The sequence below is a fragment of the Cucurbita pepo genome, chromosome LG03, assembly GCF_002806865.2.
Source record: "Cucurbita pepo subsp. pepo cultivar mu-cu-16 chromosome LG03, ASM280686v2, whole genome shotgun sequence".
Taxonomy (NCBI): domain Eukaryota; kingdom Viridiplantae; phylum Streptophyta; class Magnoliopsida; order Cucurbitales; family Cucurbitaceae; genus Cucurbita; species Cucurbita pepo.
The window spans coordinates 8,394,762-8,409,516 of record NC_036640.1 but is presented as its reverse complement, the minus strand read 5'-3'; the positions used below and the strand labels follow the sequence as shown (position 1 = coordinate 8,409,516).

Sequence of the window (14,755 nt, the reverse complement as noted above, 5' to 3'; positions counted from 1 at the left end):
ATGCATTCCAAAACAGAGGAAAAACAGAGGAAAACAGAGGAAAATACGAATCATTGAATCAATCCGACTATTTAGAATTGTATTAAATATAAATTTGAACGTATAATCATTAATCGTCTGAGTATTGGTTGAAAACGAAGGGGAAGAATCGAACAGTCACCTTGGACTCTGTTTAATCTGCATTGGAAATCGTCTGAATATTTTGTTGAATTCTCCCTTTAAATCGTTTTCAATTTCACTTCCCACTCCAAAAGGCACCTCTAATGGCAGCCGAGTCATAATCAAACCACGGCTCTTCCCTCTCCGTCGACGATATATACTTCTCTGCCCTTCACGAACACCAATCCGTCTTCCCAATCTCCGACGAAATCTTCGCCGAAGAGTTACAGCTTCAGGAATCAATCGCTTCCTCCTTATTCACTTCAACAATAATGTCCAATAAACCATCACCCAACCCCGAATCTTCTGGTTCTGAAACCCTATGCACAATCTGCACCGGCACCAAATCCGCCTCCGAAATGTTCACATCCACCGGCTGTTCCCATACATTCTGCGCCGATTGCATCTCTAAACACATAGCCGCAAGGCTCGAGGATTCCATGGCGGTGAAATGCCCAGAGCCAAAATGCGCGGCGGTGCTGGAACCGGAAATGTGCGATTCGTTCGTTCCGAAAGAGGTGTTGGAGAGATGGGGAGATGCTCTGTTGAAGGCAATGCTTCTGAAGTGGAAGATGGTGTACTGTCCATTCAAAGACTGCTTGGCAGGGATGGTGGACAAGGAAGATAGGGAGGCGGTCGAATGCCCTAAATGTTGGAGAATGTTCTGCGCAAAGTGTGGAGTGGGATGGCATGGGGACATGAACTGCACGGAGTTTCAGAGATTGCTTAAGAACGGAGGAGTAGACAGAGAGGAGGTGATGACAATGAAACTGGCGGATGAACGCAAATGGAAGCGATGCCCTCATTGCAAGATATTAGTCGAGAAGATCGAAGGTTGCCTCCATATTACCTGCAGGTTACCGTCCTCCGCCGCCGCCTCCTCCTCCTTGTTCTTCCTGTTCTTGCAAACAGATAAATTAATTTAGTAATTTGATATGAAATTTGTAGGTGCGGATCGGAATTTTGCTACAGCTGTGGAGCTAAGTGGAATGGCCACCATGCATGTCCGCCCCCAGCTTATGAACGTACGGTCTATCGTCGTTGACTTGCACCCGCCGGTCGTCCTTAATTAATATAAACCNAGAAAAAAAAAAAAAAAAAAAGGTGACAAAGAAGGCTTCCCATCCGCCTCGTGTGCACATCTTTACTTTGAAACCCAATGAATGAAGGGGTTGAAATAAAGGGAATAAAGTAATATATTTTAAAAAAAGTATTTAATATATTTAAAAAAAGTATTTAATATATTTAAAAAAAGTATTTAATATATTTAAAAAAAGTATTTACAGCCATTTCCTTTGATCTTTTCTCCCACCCTTTCGGCATGCATTCTGGNAGATGGTGTGCTGCTGAAGAGTAAAGATTAGAGCACACATGAGAACAGACTTCATGATATAGGTAGCTGTTTAGGAGTTAGGAGTAAAGTTAGCATTAGGGTGCTGTAATATAACTTCTATTCTTGTAGCTAAGCCATGACTGATGTATTTTAATGAACATAGATATCTAATTTACCATTTTTCATTGTATAAAAATACATGATGATCCAGCAAAACTACTTCATATGCATTCCAAAACAGAGGAAAAACAGAGGAAAACAGAGGAAAATACGAATCATTGAATCAATCCGACTATTTAGAATTGTATTAAATATAAATTTGAACGTATAATCATTAATCGTCTGAGTATTGGTTGAAAACGAAGGGGAAGAATCGAACAGTCACCTTGGACTCTGTTTAATCTGCATTGGAAATCGTCTGAATATTTTGTTGAATTCTCCCTTTAAATCGTTTTCAATTTCACTTCCCACTCCAAAAGGCACCTCTAATGGCAGCCGAGTCATAATCAAACCACGGCTCTTCCCTCTCCGTCGACGATATATACTTCTCTGCCCTTCACGAACACCAATCCGTCTTCCCAATCTCCGACGAAATCTTCGCCGAAGAGTTACAGCTTCAGGAATCAATCGCTTCCTCCTTATTCACTTCAACAATAATGTCCAATAAACCATCACCCAACCCCGAATCTTCTGGTTCTGAAACCCTATGCACAATCTGCACCGGCACCAAATCCGCCTCCGAAATGTTCACATCCACCGGCTGTTCCCATACATTCTGCGCCGATTGCATCTCTAAACACATAGCCGCAAGGCTCGAGGATTCCATGGCGGTGAAATGCCCAGAGCCAAAATGCGCGGCGGTGCTGGAACCGGAAATGTGCGATTCGTTCGTTCCGAAAGAGGTGTTGGAGAGATGGGGAGATGCTCTGTTGAAGGCAATGCTTCTGAAGTGGAAGATGGTGTACTGTCCATTCAAAGACTGCTTGGCAGGGATGGTGGACAAGGAAGATAGGGAGGCGGTCGAATGCCCTAAATGTTGGAGAATGTTCTGCGCAAAGTGTGGAGTGGGATGGCATGGGGACATGAACTGCACGGAGTTTCAGAGATTGCTTAAGAACGGAGGAGTAGACAGAGAGGAGGTGATGACAATGAAACTGGCGGATGAACGCAAATGGAAGCGATGCCCTCATTGCAAGATATTAGTCGAGAAGATCGAAGGTTGCCTCCATATTACCTGCAGGTTACCGTCCTCCGCCGCCGCCTCCTCCTCCTTGTTCTTCCTGTTCTTGCAAACAGATAAATTAATTTAGTAATTTGATATGAAATTTGTAGGTGCGGATCGGAATTTTGCTACAGCTGTGGAGCTAAGTGGAATGGCCACCATGCATGTCCGCCCCCAGCTTATGAACGTACGGTCTATCGTCGTTGACTTGCACCCGCCGGTCGTCCTTAATTAATATAAACCCCTTATGTTTGGTCCCTCCTATTTAAGAAAATTATAATTTACTTATCCCATTAACCAGTTATCCCTTATGTTTGGTCCCTCCTATTTAAGAAAATTATAATTTACTTATCCCATTAACCAGTTATCCAGTTATGAACGAAACTATTAGTACCATGTTTAAAAAATTATTTAAATTTTTTTTAACATAGTGTTAATATTTGACGTTTTAAAAGAGATTTAAGAATGTTCTTATGTTATGATTAAATAGAATAGAGAGTAATATGTAATAGACGGTTTTTGTTTTGATATTAAGATATATGTTAATTAGAATGGTAGGTTGCCCAAAAATAAAAATAAACTTAATATAGTATAAAGCCTTAATTAAAACAATTTGTTCTTAATAAAGAAATAAAGAATTCCATCCCTTTCAAATCACTTAGGAGGATATTCTAGCAAATGAGGAGGGAGTAGATAATATTTTTTATCTGCTAGATAAATANATATTTAAAAAAAGTATTTAATATATTTAAAAAAAGTATTTACAGCCATTTCCTTTGATCTTTTCTCCCACCCTTTCGGCATGCATTCTGGGAGAGCCACACCTCTCCTTATTTGCTTCCATATATTATTATTAATTAAAATTAAAATATTAAAAAATTAAATTTATAAAGAAAATAGAGAGATATATATTAAATTATAAACTTTGAATTTTATGAAATTATATGTATATGTGTTGAAATTATATAAAAGGGAAATTGCATCCGTGTTCCTCCATGTTAAGAGAAGCTTTTGGAGCGGTTGTTAAGAAAAAGGTGCAATCTTCCAAAATATTGGTAAACTACAAAAAAGCCTCGCAAGTTCCAAATTCAGACGTAATGATTTCAGGAGTAGCTCTGTAATTCATGGCGTGCTGTGGGGGCACTTCTGTTTGTTCTCCTTGAACTTCTTCTTCTTCTTCTTCTTCTTCTTCTTCTTCTTCTTCTTCTTCTTCAACTTTTAAACCCCTTACTTTTCCTTTTTTCTATCTGGAGGGAGCATTCGTTTTCTGGTTTTCCAGCGAAGAGAAATCCCCAAATNTTTTTTTTTTTTTTTTTTTTTTTTTTTTTTTTTTTTTTTTTTTTTTTGTGTTCAATCTGAGGAAAAACGATGTGTGGAGGTGCTATCATTTCTGATTTTATACCGCCGACTCGGTCTGATCGGGTCACAGCCGATCACCTATGGCCGGATTTGAAGAAACCTAAATCAGGGAAACATTCGTCAGTAAAAAAGTCCCTCAGGTCGCAGATCTTCGATGTTGATGATTTTGAGGCTGATTTCCAGGACTTCAAGGACGATTCTGACGCTGATTTTGACGAAGATCACTTCTCGGATGTTAAACCGTTCCTTTTCTCTGCTCCTAATTCCGCCTGCTCTTCCACTCGCGGTAATGGCATGTTTACGGTTTCTTTTTAATAATTTCCCTAGTGGTCGTTCTTGTCTTTGAAGTTTGGGGACAATCCTTTTGAATGTTGAGTAAATTTCATGAATATATGGTTTGATTCTCTCGCTTACTTTTTTTTTTGATGCGGTAGAGATTTTTTTTTTTTTTATAATGATTCTTCACTGCATGAGAATAAATCATCACCTACCACGAATTTTTGTAATCTTCGGGTGATTATTGTGTTTTCCTTTTCGATTTTCTGCAATAATTGAACTGTTTTCTGCTTTGCATGAACACTCTAAATGTTTGATCGTTTCCTTCATGCAATCGGGAGACTTGATTGTAAAAATTAAGAACATTTTTTCAAGTGCGAAGAAGTTTAAGTTTTCTTATCTGTAGCAATCACCTTTAAATCAATTTCGAAGCATGTTCTGCAATTGCCTTTCCTTCTTGCGGAAAGTAAGAAATGTGTGTAGGTTTCTTCCTTTTGATTTTCTTTGTATTAATTTTTAGAAGTAGCTTTGTTCTTTTATTTTGGCTTTGATTTATGGATGTTAGAAATATTCCCACTTGAGAAGCATGTTGGTGTTGTAATCATGCATAATTAACTACAAGGCTTTGTTACATTACTTGATCGAACTATTTAGACTTCTGCTTGGTATTGATTTCATTGTTATCTAACTATTGAAGGATCAAGCGCCACAAAACTTGTGGAGTTCAATGGACAAACTGACAAGTCTGCAAGTACTAAGAGGAAGAATAAATTTAGGGGAATAAGGCAACGCCCATGGGGTAAGTGGGCTGCTGAGATCCGAGACCCAACGAAAGGGGCCCGTGTATGGCTTGGTACTTTCAACACTGCAGAAGAAGCTGCAAGAGCATATGATGCGGAGGCGCTGAGAATTCGAGGCAAGAAAGCCAAGTTGAATTTCCCTGATGAACCTTTGCATAATACCCAGAAGCGGAAAAACTCACAGAATGTGAAACATCTCAATATGAACTTGAAAGCAAACCAGGCCGGCGCAAACCAACACCTTAAGTTTTCTAATCATCCAGATCAGAACTACTACAGAACCACTGGTTTTCTGGAAGCAAAACCTCCTACTGACCAACTTGGATACATGGACTCATTCCCTGCTGGTATGGATAGTACTCCATCTGACGAAATGCTCCTGTATTTTAACTCCGATGAGGGAAGCAACTCGATTGGCGGTTCTGATTTTGGATGGAGAGATCAAGGTGTCAAGACTCCAGAAATCTCTTCCGTCTTCTCAGCTACTTTTGAAAGTATCGACTCTCAGTTTACAGAGGACATGAATCCAAGGAAGAAACTGAGGTGTAGTTCAGGGGATGCCATAACTGCTGAAGAAGTAGGTGCTAAGACACTGTCAGAGGAGCTTTCTTCCTTCGAGTCCCAGATGAAGTGTTTTCAGATGCCGTATCTGGAAGGGGAATGGGATGATTCAATAGATGCCTTCCTTGGAGGGGTTGCGACTCAAGATGGTGGAAACCCAGTGGACCTTTGGAGTTTTAATGACCTCCCTGCTGTGGTTGGAGGAATCTTTTAAGCAAAGTTTTCCTTTGCCGGCTGGTTCATTTAAATAAAGCTACATGTTAGTCATTTCGATTCTTCAATCATATCTAAGTCAGTTTCATGGCCCTCTCTACTGGATCTTCTATAATCCCTTCCCAGTTCACTTATATTGTCTGAAATTTGTTGGTGTGATGTTGTTGCTTTGTGCAGGAAGTGGATGTCATCGATGATTGGGACGAAGTTCAAATGGTCAATTGTGTTCGAGGCAATTAAGGTCATGTTTATGCTGTAGCTAATGGACTAGGATTATCTAGTTTATTCAGGTAGCAACACCTGAAAACCTTGAACTGGCGATAGCCTGTCGAGTTAAGTCTGTATGAACAATATCTATCGAGTTAAGTCTGTATGAACAATATGTTTATCTGTATTTATGTAGCATAAAACATGGTAGATGTCTTTGCCATCGAGGAGTCTTACATCATGGAATGTCTAGATTCTGATTTGTATGAATTAAAGTCGTCACTAATTTCTCTCTTTTCCAAGCCGATATTTTTAGGAAGAACATGAACATAGTTTGAGTTTTTTCTTGACTATTTTTGTTGCACTAATATTGAAAATGTGCCGTGTCCATCAATAAATTTAATTGACTTCGGCGGCGGGGTTGGAGTTTTGGTCAATACTCCATAACATATAAAATAAGATAGCCTAAGCATAGGCCATTTATGATGTTCCTGTAGGCGCCTGCCCACATGCAATGGATTTAGTGCTAAAAGCATTGAGCTGAAACTACTGTCTGTAGTAATTTTGTAGTCTCTAATCTTGTAGCCTTTAGCCCATCACTGTCTTATATTATTTTGAAGCTTAGTTTATTATAACCTTGCATGGGATCCAACCGCATTCAATTATGAACTCAAAGGTCGGGTTTCGCTGTGTGGAAAGATGAAATTGGGGAATAGTTGATGATCTTAGTTGAAGTGTGATTGCTTGTTGGTAAAGTTGAGATGTCATATTCAACTTTTAGAAGTNTTTTTTTTTTTTTTTTTTTTTTTTTTTTTTTTTTTTTTTTTTTTTTTTGGTACAGTTGTTTCTATCGGAACGATTTTGATCTTTTCATGTTGTTACTCGAAGGAACTAAAGTGACAACATTAGTATCTGAATCAGGACCTTTACTGTACTGAGTTCTCTCTAGGAAAGTCTTTATTGAAATCATTAAAGGGAGTTTAGCATGAATCCTGGCCAAACCCAATGTGAATCATGAAAATAGGAACCCCCACCCAACCACACATATACGAGGGAGAATCATGATTCAAATTGACCTTAGCCTTTTGGACTCGCTAACAAAGCAAAAAGATGTTCCCCACAGAGAGAATTGGAGTAAAATAGTGGGGAGAGAGAGAGAGAGAGAGAGAGAGGATACACAGAATGAAGCTGTGACTCAAACTCTTCCCAAAAGGCTAGGCAAGGAGGTCGTATTGGCAGAGCAGGCAGAATAGGACTAAGGGACGTAATGCTTATATGGTGGAGAATGACAGGACAATGAATACAAAGTTGAAGATGGACAAATGCTTACTGCACACTACCATGAATCATAAGATAGTAGCTAAAAAACAGAGAAATGAGAAGAGCTGGNCCCCCCCCCCCCCCCTACCCAACCACAGTTGACTATGGCCAAACCCACCCACTTAAATGTCCAGAAACACATTTTTGCTCCTCCAGAGCCATGTGGGGCTCTTGTCGCCCTATAATCTTTATAGGGTAGCGATTTGTCAAAGTTCATTGTCTCTTCTTAGGAAAAATTAAACATGTAAAAGGTGAATTTATGTGAAGGTCAAAGTGGTTTCCCTGAAACAAGGATTACAAGCTATGAGCTTTTAGACGTTAAAGTAGCAGAATAACTCAACGTGTTTCTTTTGCAGTCTTTTTTTAACATAATGCCCTTTTCTCAACTTTCACACTTTTTGTTTGTTCACACCTTACTGAACAATATGATTATTAATGCTAAGTGTTGTTTAGGAATGGGGTGTATAAGTTGGCCTCTTTAGATAGTTAAAAATTCAAGTTGTTTTCAAGAGAAAATTCAATGGTTCTTGAAAACAACATACAAATAACTTTCAGTTTCTTCCTCCAGCAAGAATTCATTTAGATCAATTAAAGAATTACAAACTAAGCTGATTCAAAAAACACAGATTCCTACACGTCTTCAGCTTGACTTGGAGCACTACTAATGGTAATAAGTTAGAAAGTTAGCTTCCTGAATGGCCAATTGATTGGAGATTTGTTATACCTCGACGAACGTGAATAATTCAACCAGATACATCAAAATTATTGATGCTTTACCTTCCAAGTTCCAATCATTTCTTTATTCAAACCCAACCGCAGCGACTCGGCTTTTTCTTGGATACGTTCAGTTTGACGTACGCCCCCTGTTCCCTCCCTTTGTTTTTTTTTTTTTATCAAAACATCACATCAGAACTCTCCAATGGAACTCACTAGTCCCACTTTGACATTTGCATTGGTTCAAAGAGATGTCCATCGTTTTCTTGGTTAAAAAAAAAAAAAAAGAAAAAACTTTTAGTGACAGAGAGGAACTGAGCAGTAACAGAGAGCCTTCTGCTGCTACCCATACTTCATATATGATTGTGTGATCGACAGCTTAAGCTTCGTTAGTCTTCAGGGATAGAGGCCATTAATGGAGACTCAAAGCACTTCCCATGAGCAGCTAGTTGTGTTGTTTGTGATCTTCTTCTTCACCTTCAGTTCCACATGGTGCTTCATTGAAGTTGAATCCCATCCTCTGCCTGAAAATCATGCTGCTTTCTTCATCTTTGGGGACTCTTTCTTGGATGCTGGCAACAATAATTACATTAACACCACAACTCTCGACCAAGCTAACTTCTGGCCCTACGGCCAAACCCACTTCCGATACCCCACTGGAAGATTTTCCGACGGTCGTTTGGTGTCTGACTTTATAGGTAAGATTTCCCATATATTTGGTTTTAAACCCATCTCTGTTTTATTGTCTTTTGTTTACTGTCTTGGTTTCGATGAATATTTCTCTTTTTCTCTCTATACATTTGGGCCAGGCTCAACTTTTCATGACTTTTGTTCCTCTATCTTCCAGCTGAATTTGCCAAGCTGCCATTGATCCCACCTTTTCTTCAACCGGGGTTTCATCAATATCATAATGGAGTGAACTTTGCTTCGGCTGGAGCAGGTGCTTTATCCGAGACTTTTCATGGGTCGGTAAGAATAACGTACCCCACTTACTCCTCACCGCATCTTTTCCATATTAAATAAGCAAGGGAAATTGTCATTAACTCTGCTTTGAGTAATGTTCGAACATAAAACTGACTCATGATTAAACGAAAGTAAACTCAGTTTAATTCATGCTTGAAAATTGAACACATCCAGGGAAATATGGGAGGTTTTAGATTGAAGTTAACAAGGTGAATTTGAAGTGAAGAAGGTTGTTTAGCGTTTTTCAGGTGATCGAGCTCAAAGCACAGATTAAGTACTTTAAGGAGGTAGAGACTTGGCTAAAACGGAAGTTGTGGAAAGCAGAAGGTGGGCTGATACTGTCAAAAGCTGTGTATTTGTTCGGTATCGGTACCAACGATTACATGAGCCTCTTCTTAACCAATTCCCCTTTCCTCAAATCCCATTCCATATCTGAATATGTTGAGTTGGTGATTGGTAACTTGACAACTTCCATCAAAGTAAGCTTTTTTGCCATCTTCAAATTTTCTTTCGAACATAGTAATGTCTTGTGATAAGAAATGGTGTTTTTTGTTGGTTCTGACAGCAAGTATACGATAGTGGGGGCAGGAAATTCGGGTTCATGAACTTGCCACCGATGGGCTGCAGTCCAGGGCTGAGAGTAGCCGGAGGAGATGCAGCTGGGAGGTGTTTGGAAGAGTTTGGGGCGTATGCAAACCAACACAACCAGAGATTAGTGAAGCTTCTTCAAGACTTGGAGAAGCAGCTCAAGGGATTCAAATATTCACTCTACGACTTCAGCAGCAGCCTGAGACAGAGAATGGAGAATCCATTGAAATATGGTAAAAGTGATAGATACATAGACTGTTGCTGCGTGTTACGCTTTGTTGTGTATAATATGAAACACCATTGATGCAGGGTTGAAGGAAGGGAGAGAGGCATGCTGCGGGACAGGGAGATTTCGAGGAGTGTTCAGCTGCGGAGGAAGAAGAAGAGTGAAGGAGTTTGAAGCGTGTAGGAACCCAAATGAGTATGTCTTTTGGGATTCTTACCATCTCACTGAAAGCCTCCACAAAGAGCTTGCTCATGAAATGTGGAGTGGTTCTTTCAGTTCCCATTCTTCTCTCAAGGATCTCTTTCAAACCACTTGACAACGCTGTAAGGATTAATCATATCGAATCATTTTTCATGCTTTTTCTTCTCAATTTGCCATTTTCTGATGAAATGAGTAAGTTTCAATCCTTAGATTTGTTAATGGAATATTGGGTTATTGATCCGCTTGGATTGATTGATCGATCTTTGAACTTGTTGATTGGTTTTTGGGAGTCTTATCTTCAAATTCTCTAAGCTCAATCTGATTTTGAGTTTATCATCACAGAGTGTGTTATGATATGACCAATTTATGACATCAAATAGTACACACGACCCAATTTGATTGGTTTAGTTTGTGTCGCCTAATGCACATGGTATAATCTAATTGAACTGATTTATGTTGGATTACATTATAGATGTGATTTGATTTGATTTGATAGTATTGACTGAGAAAATCTAAGAGGGAAGTGATGTGGTGCTAAGTATTGACTTTGAGAAAATCTAAGAGGGAAGTGATGTGGTGCTAAGTATTGACTTAGAGAAAATCTAAGAGGGAAGTGATGTGGTGCACATAAATGATTTTCGATGCGTTAGATTTTTTTTTTTTAAGTTTAAGGGTATTAATATATTTTCTTTTCGTATTTTTAAAATTTTTTTATTTATAGTTTTAAGATATTAATGAAATTTTAAAAGTTTCGATATTTTCTACCCCATAATACTTGATAAGGTGAAGCCTCAACCAAGATATTAAAGGATTGAATCTATCACTTTGTATGTTGTTGAACTAAAAGATCACGGGAACCAATATTTAATGTATGTGTTCATAAGTATTTACTCTAATGAATAAGTTAGTACTGAACCAAAGTGGCATCAAATTGAGCATGACATAGTAGTGTACTTTTTAATGCAGATATATTCTGTCTATTTATATTAATCCCATATGACTATCTTGGAGTCCATACGAGGACTTTATCATGTCAATGTGGGGATATCGAAGTAGGTGCGATCACTTGGTTGCTTTCTCGATGTTCCTTTACTCTTTTGGGTAATACGTTGGGTCCTTGGCTTGACTTTACGAATCCCCAAGACCTCATTTTTCGTTTTTCGGACACGCTTATAACCATTAGACTATTAACCCCATAACAAATGTCCAAATCTCATTTCACAAATTTTATTTTCTCCCTCCTACCGAGAAGGAAAGGAAATAAACTCTATTAGATGATATTTTATCGGGTTTTCTTGACATTCAAATATTCAAATAAAGGAAGGGTGAATCAAAATCTAATATATAATTATAAAAATAAAAGTCTAATTTTGAATTATTGCATAGAGTTTTTTAAAATATTTTTAGCAACCTGAGTTATTCAGCAAACATTTATAACTTAATTAAATATTTATTAGTCAAACCGGCATGGAAATTTGCTAACCACCACACTTTCAAAGTTTGTATCTACTTTTGAATTTTTTATTAATTTTATATTAAATAGTTTATGACAAATTCAATTTTTTTTTAAATTAATTAGTTTATTAGATATATATTTCGGCAGAAATTCCAAACTTTAATTTTTTATTTAGTAGATTTATGAATAAAAAAAATTAGGACTAAATTTATAATCTTAAAAATTTAGGGAAACTTAAATATTTATTATCTAAAAATATTATAAATCTTTTGTGAAGTTGAATTTTAGACAATGATGTCATAAATATTTTATTCATTAGTCATTGTTGCCAAAAATATTATAATGATTTGTATAAAATGAGTTTTAGTCAAATGATTTTACAATACAAAATTAAATTATATATTATTATTTAACATGTCATTACAGGCCTTGACTTCATATTTTACCGTTCATTATTCTAACGTCAATTTACTTTTTTACGAGATTTTTCTTAAAATAATAACGATATAAAATAGAGAGTTTTCTTAGTACAAAAGTGTTCGTCCCATCAACTTGCCCACTCCATATTCGATTTTTGAGGATAGAAGACTTAGTCCTATCTCAATGTCGTTGCTTGAGGTTGACAAAAGCGAACTTAGACACCACAGGTTTTCTAGTACACGATGACAGATAATGATATGACGATATTAAAGATTAATAGATATATTATAATCGATTAGCTTTGGGTTGAAGCAACTGCAATCCTTCATTATAAATTTATGGGTTGGGTTTGAATAAGTAATCAAGATGGCAAGTTCATGTTTTCCTTCATCATCTTTCTTAGTCTACTTCATACTCAGTCTTCTCTCTATACACAGCTGCAAAGGTCATCCAAACAATGCAGCCTTGTTCATCTTTGGGGATTCCTTGTTTGATGCTGGAAATAACAACTACATCAACACCTCTTTCAAAGCTAATTTCTTGCCATATGGACAATCCTTCTTCAAATTCCCGACCGGGCGGTTTTCGGATGGCCGCTTGATTCCTGATTTCATTGGTATATTACGTCTCCTTTGATAACGATTTCGTTTTTATGTTATTTTTGTTGACGGTCGAAGTTTGTTTAATTTGCAGCTAAATATGCTAATTTGCCATTGATTCTTCCATATCTTCATCCCATGAACAAAAATTACGTTCATGGAGTGAACTTTGCATCAGCTGGAGCTGGTGCTTTAGCTGAAACCCATCAAGGACTTGTAAGTAAAATGTGGTCTTGTTGTTTCTTAATTACACTATTTGAAGGAGAGGTCAGCTATATTGTGTGTGTGTGTGTGTTGTTTACAGGTAATTGACCTGAAAACCCAGCTGAGTTACTTCAACAAAGTAACAAAGGTTGTTGAAGGGATAGGCCATCCTGCAGAAGCTAAGGCTTTACTATCCAAAGCTGTCTACTTCTTCAGCATTGGAAGCAACGATTATATTGCTCCTTTTACTACAAATTCCACTCTCTTCCAATCTCATTCTCCACAACAATACGTTGACCTGGTCATCCGAAACTTAACCAACGTCATCAAAGTAAGTAGTTCAAGCTCACCGCTAGTAGATATTGTCCTCTTTAATCTTACCCCTCCTGAGCTTCCTCTCAAAGTTTTTAAAACGTGTCTAATAGGGAGAGGTTTCCATACCCTTTTAAAAAAATTGTTTTGTTCTCTTCCCTAACCGACGTGGGATCTCATAATCCACCCCCTTCGAAGTCCAACATCCTTGCTGGCACACCACTCGTGTCCACTCCCTTCGAGGCTCAACCTCCTCGCAGCACATCTCCCGGTGTCGGCTCTAATACCATTTGTAATAGTTCAAAGGCAACTACTAGCCTATATTGTTCTTTTTGGACTTTCTCTTCTGTGCTTCCTCTCAAAATTTTTAAAACGCATCTATTAGGTAGAGGTTTCCACACCCTTATAAAAAATGATTCGTTCTCCTCTGTAACCGACGTGGGATCTCACAATCCACCCCTTTTTAGGGCTCAGCGTCTTCATCGGCAGTCGTTCCCTTCTCCAATTGATGTGAGATCTCACAATCCACCCCTCTTCAGGGCCTACCGTCCTCGTTGGCACTCGTTCCCTTCTCAAATTGATGTAGAACTCCCCAATCTACCCCTTCATGGCCCAACATCCTTGCTGGCATACCACTTCGTGTCCTCCCCTTCGGAGCTCAGCCTCCTCCAATGTTTGACTTTAATACCATTTGTGGGCTCACAGATATTATTCTCTTTAGGTTTTCCCTTTCAAACTTTCCGCCTCAACTAACGTATGTGATCACATGAAACACCTCTAATTCAATCATATATATCAAAAAGAAAAGGATATTTTCTGATATGAATGATTTGTTTGCAGGGAATCCACAAGAACGGAGGAAGAAAGTTTGCATTTTTAGGCGTTGGAGATATCGGGTGTTTGCCCCTAGTGAAGGCAGTATTATTACAAGGCAAAGATGAATGCTTTGAAAACATTACACAACTTGTAACACTGCATAACAAACATCTTTACAAAGCTCTCCAACATCTTGAAAAGGAGCTTGAAGGGTTTGTTTATTCCTATGCCGATTTATACACTTCAGCCAACCAAATATCAAACAACCCATCTAAATATGGTAAGTACAATCATGCATCTCAGCGTGAATACATTGTCTAGTGTTTCAATGAACTTACTGAAAGTTCATCTGTTTGGCAAGGTTTCAAGGAGGGGAAAGCGGCATGTTGTGGAAGTGGACCATTCAGAGGGTTCTTTAGCTGTGGGGGAAGGGATGGTGAAGAGTATGAGTTGTGTAGTAACCCCAATGAGTATCTATTCTATGATTCTGCCCATCTCACTCAAAAGGCGAGCCAATTAGTTGCTGAGTGGGTATGGAATGGGAGCTCCGACAGCATCAAGCCTCACAATCTTAAAGCTTTGTTTAATGTTTAAGTTGGTGGTGATCCATTGAGGGCGTTCCTAACACATGTTTGGTAATGCAATAAGTGGGCACCAATGGTAGTGTGCTTAATTTTACCAAAATAAGGATTTTAAGTTGTGTCTTCCTTTGAAGAACGTAAGGTTCATCATGTACATGTGGTGAAATATTTATGAATTTTGATACTCAAAAGCCATAAAACTGAATAAAGGTTTATACGTTTTGT

At 38.2% G+C, this 14,755-nt stretch overlaps 5 protein-coding genes across 6 annotated transcripts; all 5 read left to right on the top strand.

The window, feature by feature from the left end:
- Positions 1–61: 61 nt before the first annotated feature.
- On the top strand, positions 62–1,222 carry LOC111790680 (probable E3 ubiquitin-protein ligase rbrA). Its single transcript, XM_023671689.1, has 2 exons — positions 62–1,015; positions 1,108–1,222. The coding sequence occupies exons 1-2, from the start codon at positions 432–434 to the stop codon at positions 1,202–1,204; spliced, it is 681 nt and encodes a 226-aa protein (XP_023527457.1). The 5' UTR covers positions 62–431; the 3' UTR covers positions 1,205–1,222.
- A 276-nt stretch (positions 1,223–1,498) lies between these two features.
- Positions 1,499–2,946, top strand: LOC111790679 (probable E3 ubiquitin-protein ligase rbrA). Its single transcript, XM_023671688.1, has 2 exons — positions 1,499–2,732; positions 2,825–2,946. Exons 1-2 carry the CDS (start codon positions 2,149–2,151, stop codon positions 2,919–2,921), a joined length of 681 nt encoding a protein of 226 aa, XP_023527456.1. The 5' UTR covers positions 1,499–2,148; the 3' UTR covers positions 2,922–2,946.
- Positions 2,947–3,706: 760 nt separating this feature from the next.
- Positions 3,707–6,432, top strand: LOC111790826 (ethylene-responsive transcription factor RAP2-12-like). Of its 2 annotated transcripts, none has more exons than XR_002814569.1 (3): positions 3,707–4,359; positions 5,047–6,001; positions 6,101–6,432. XR_002814569.1 is itself a non-coding variant. In XM_023671911.1 (3 exons), the coding sequence occupies exons 1-2, from the start codon at positions 4,083–4,085 to the stop codon at positions 5,922–5,924; spliced, it is 1,155 nt and encodes a 384-aa protein (XP_023527679.1). In that variant the 5' UTR covers positions 3,710–4,082; the 3' UTR covers positions 5,925–5,969; positions 6,101–6,432. The 2 variants fall into 2 exon arrangements, 1 of the variants encoding a protein (XP_023527679.1); XM_023671911.1 differs by having other exon boundaries at positions 3,710–4,359; positions 5,047–5,969.
- A 1,940-nt stretch (positions 6,433–8,372) lies between these two features.
- On the top strand, positions 8,373–10,197 carry LOC111790827 (GDSL esterase/lipase 5-like; the record flags this gene model as incomplete). The annotated part of the gene is given in 5 exon segments (XM_023671912.1): positions 8,373–8,862; positions 9,012–9,133; positions 9,376–9,606; positions 9,693–9,948; positions 10,025–10,197. Coding segments are annotated over 5 exon segments (1,065 nt in total), but the record flags the coding sequence as incomplete, so codon positions are not given.
- Positions 10,198–12,381: 2,184 nt separating this feature from the next.
- On the top strand, positions 12,382–14,543 carry LOC111791821 (GDSL esterase/lipase 2-like). Its single transcript, XM_023673303.1, has 5 exons — positions 12,382–12,634; positions 12,712–12,833; positions 12,922–13,152; positions 13,974–14,229; positions 14,311–14,543. The coding sequence occupies exons 1-5, from the start codon at positions 12,385–12,387 to the stop codon at positions 14,541–14,543; spliced, it is 1,092 nt and encodes a 363-aa protein (XP_023529071.1). The 5' UTR covers positions 12,382–12,384.
- Positions 14,544–14,755: the final 212 nt, after the last annotated feature.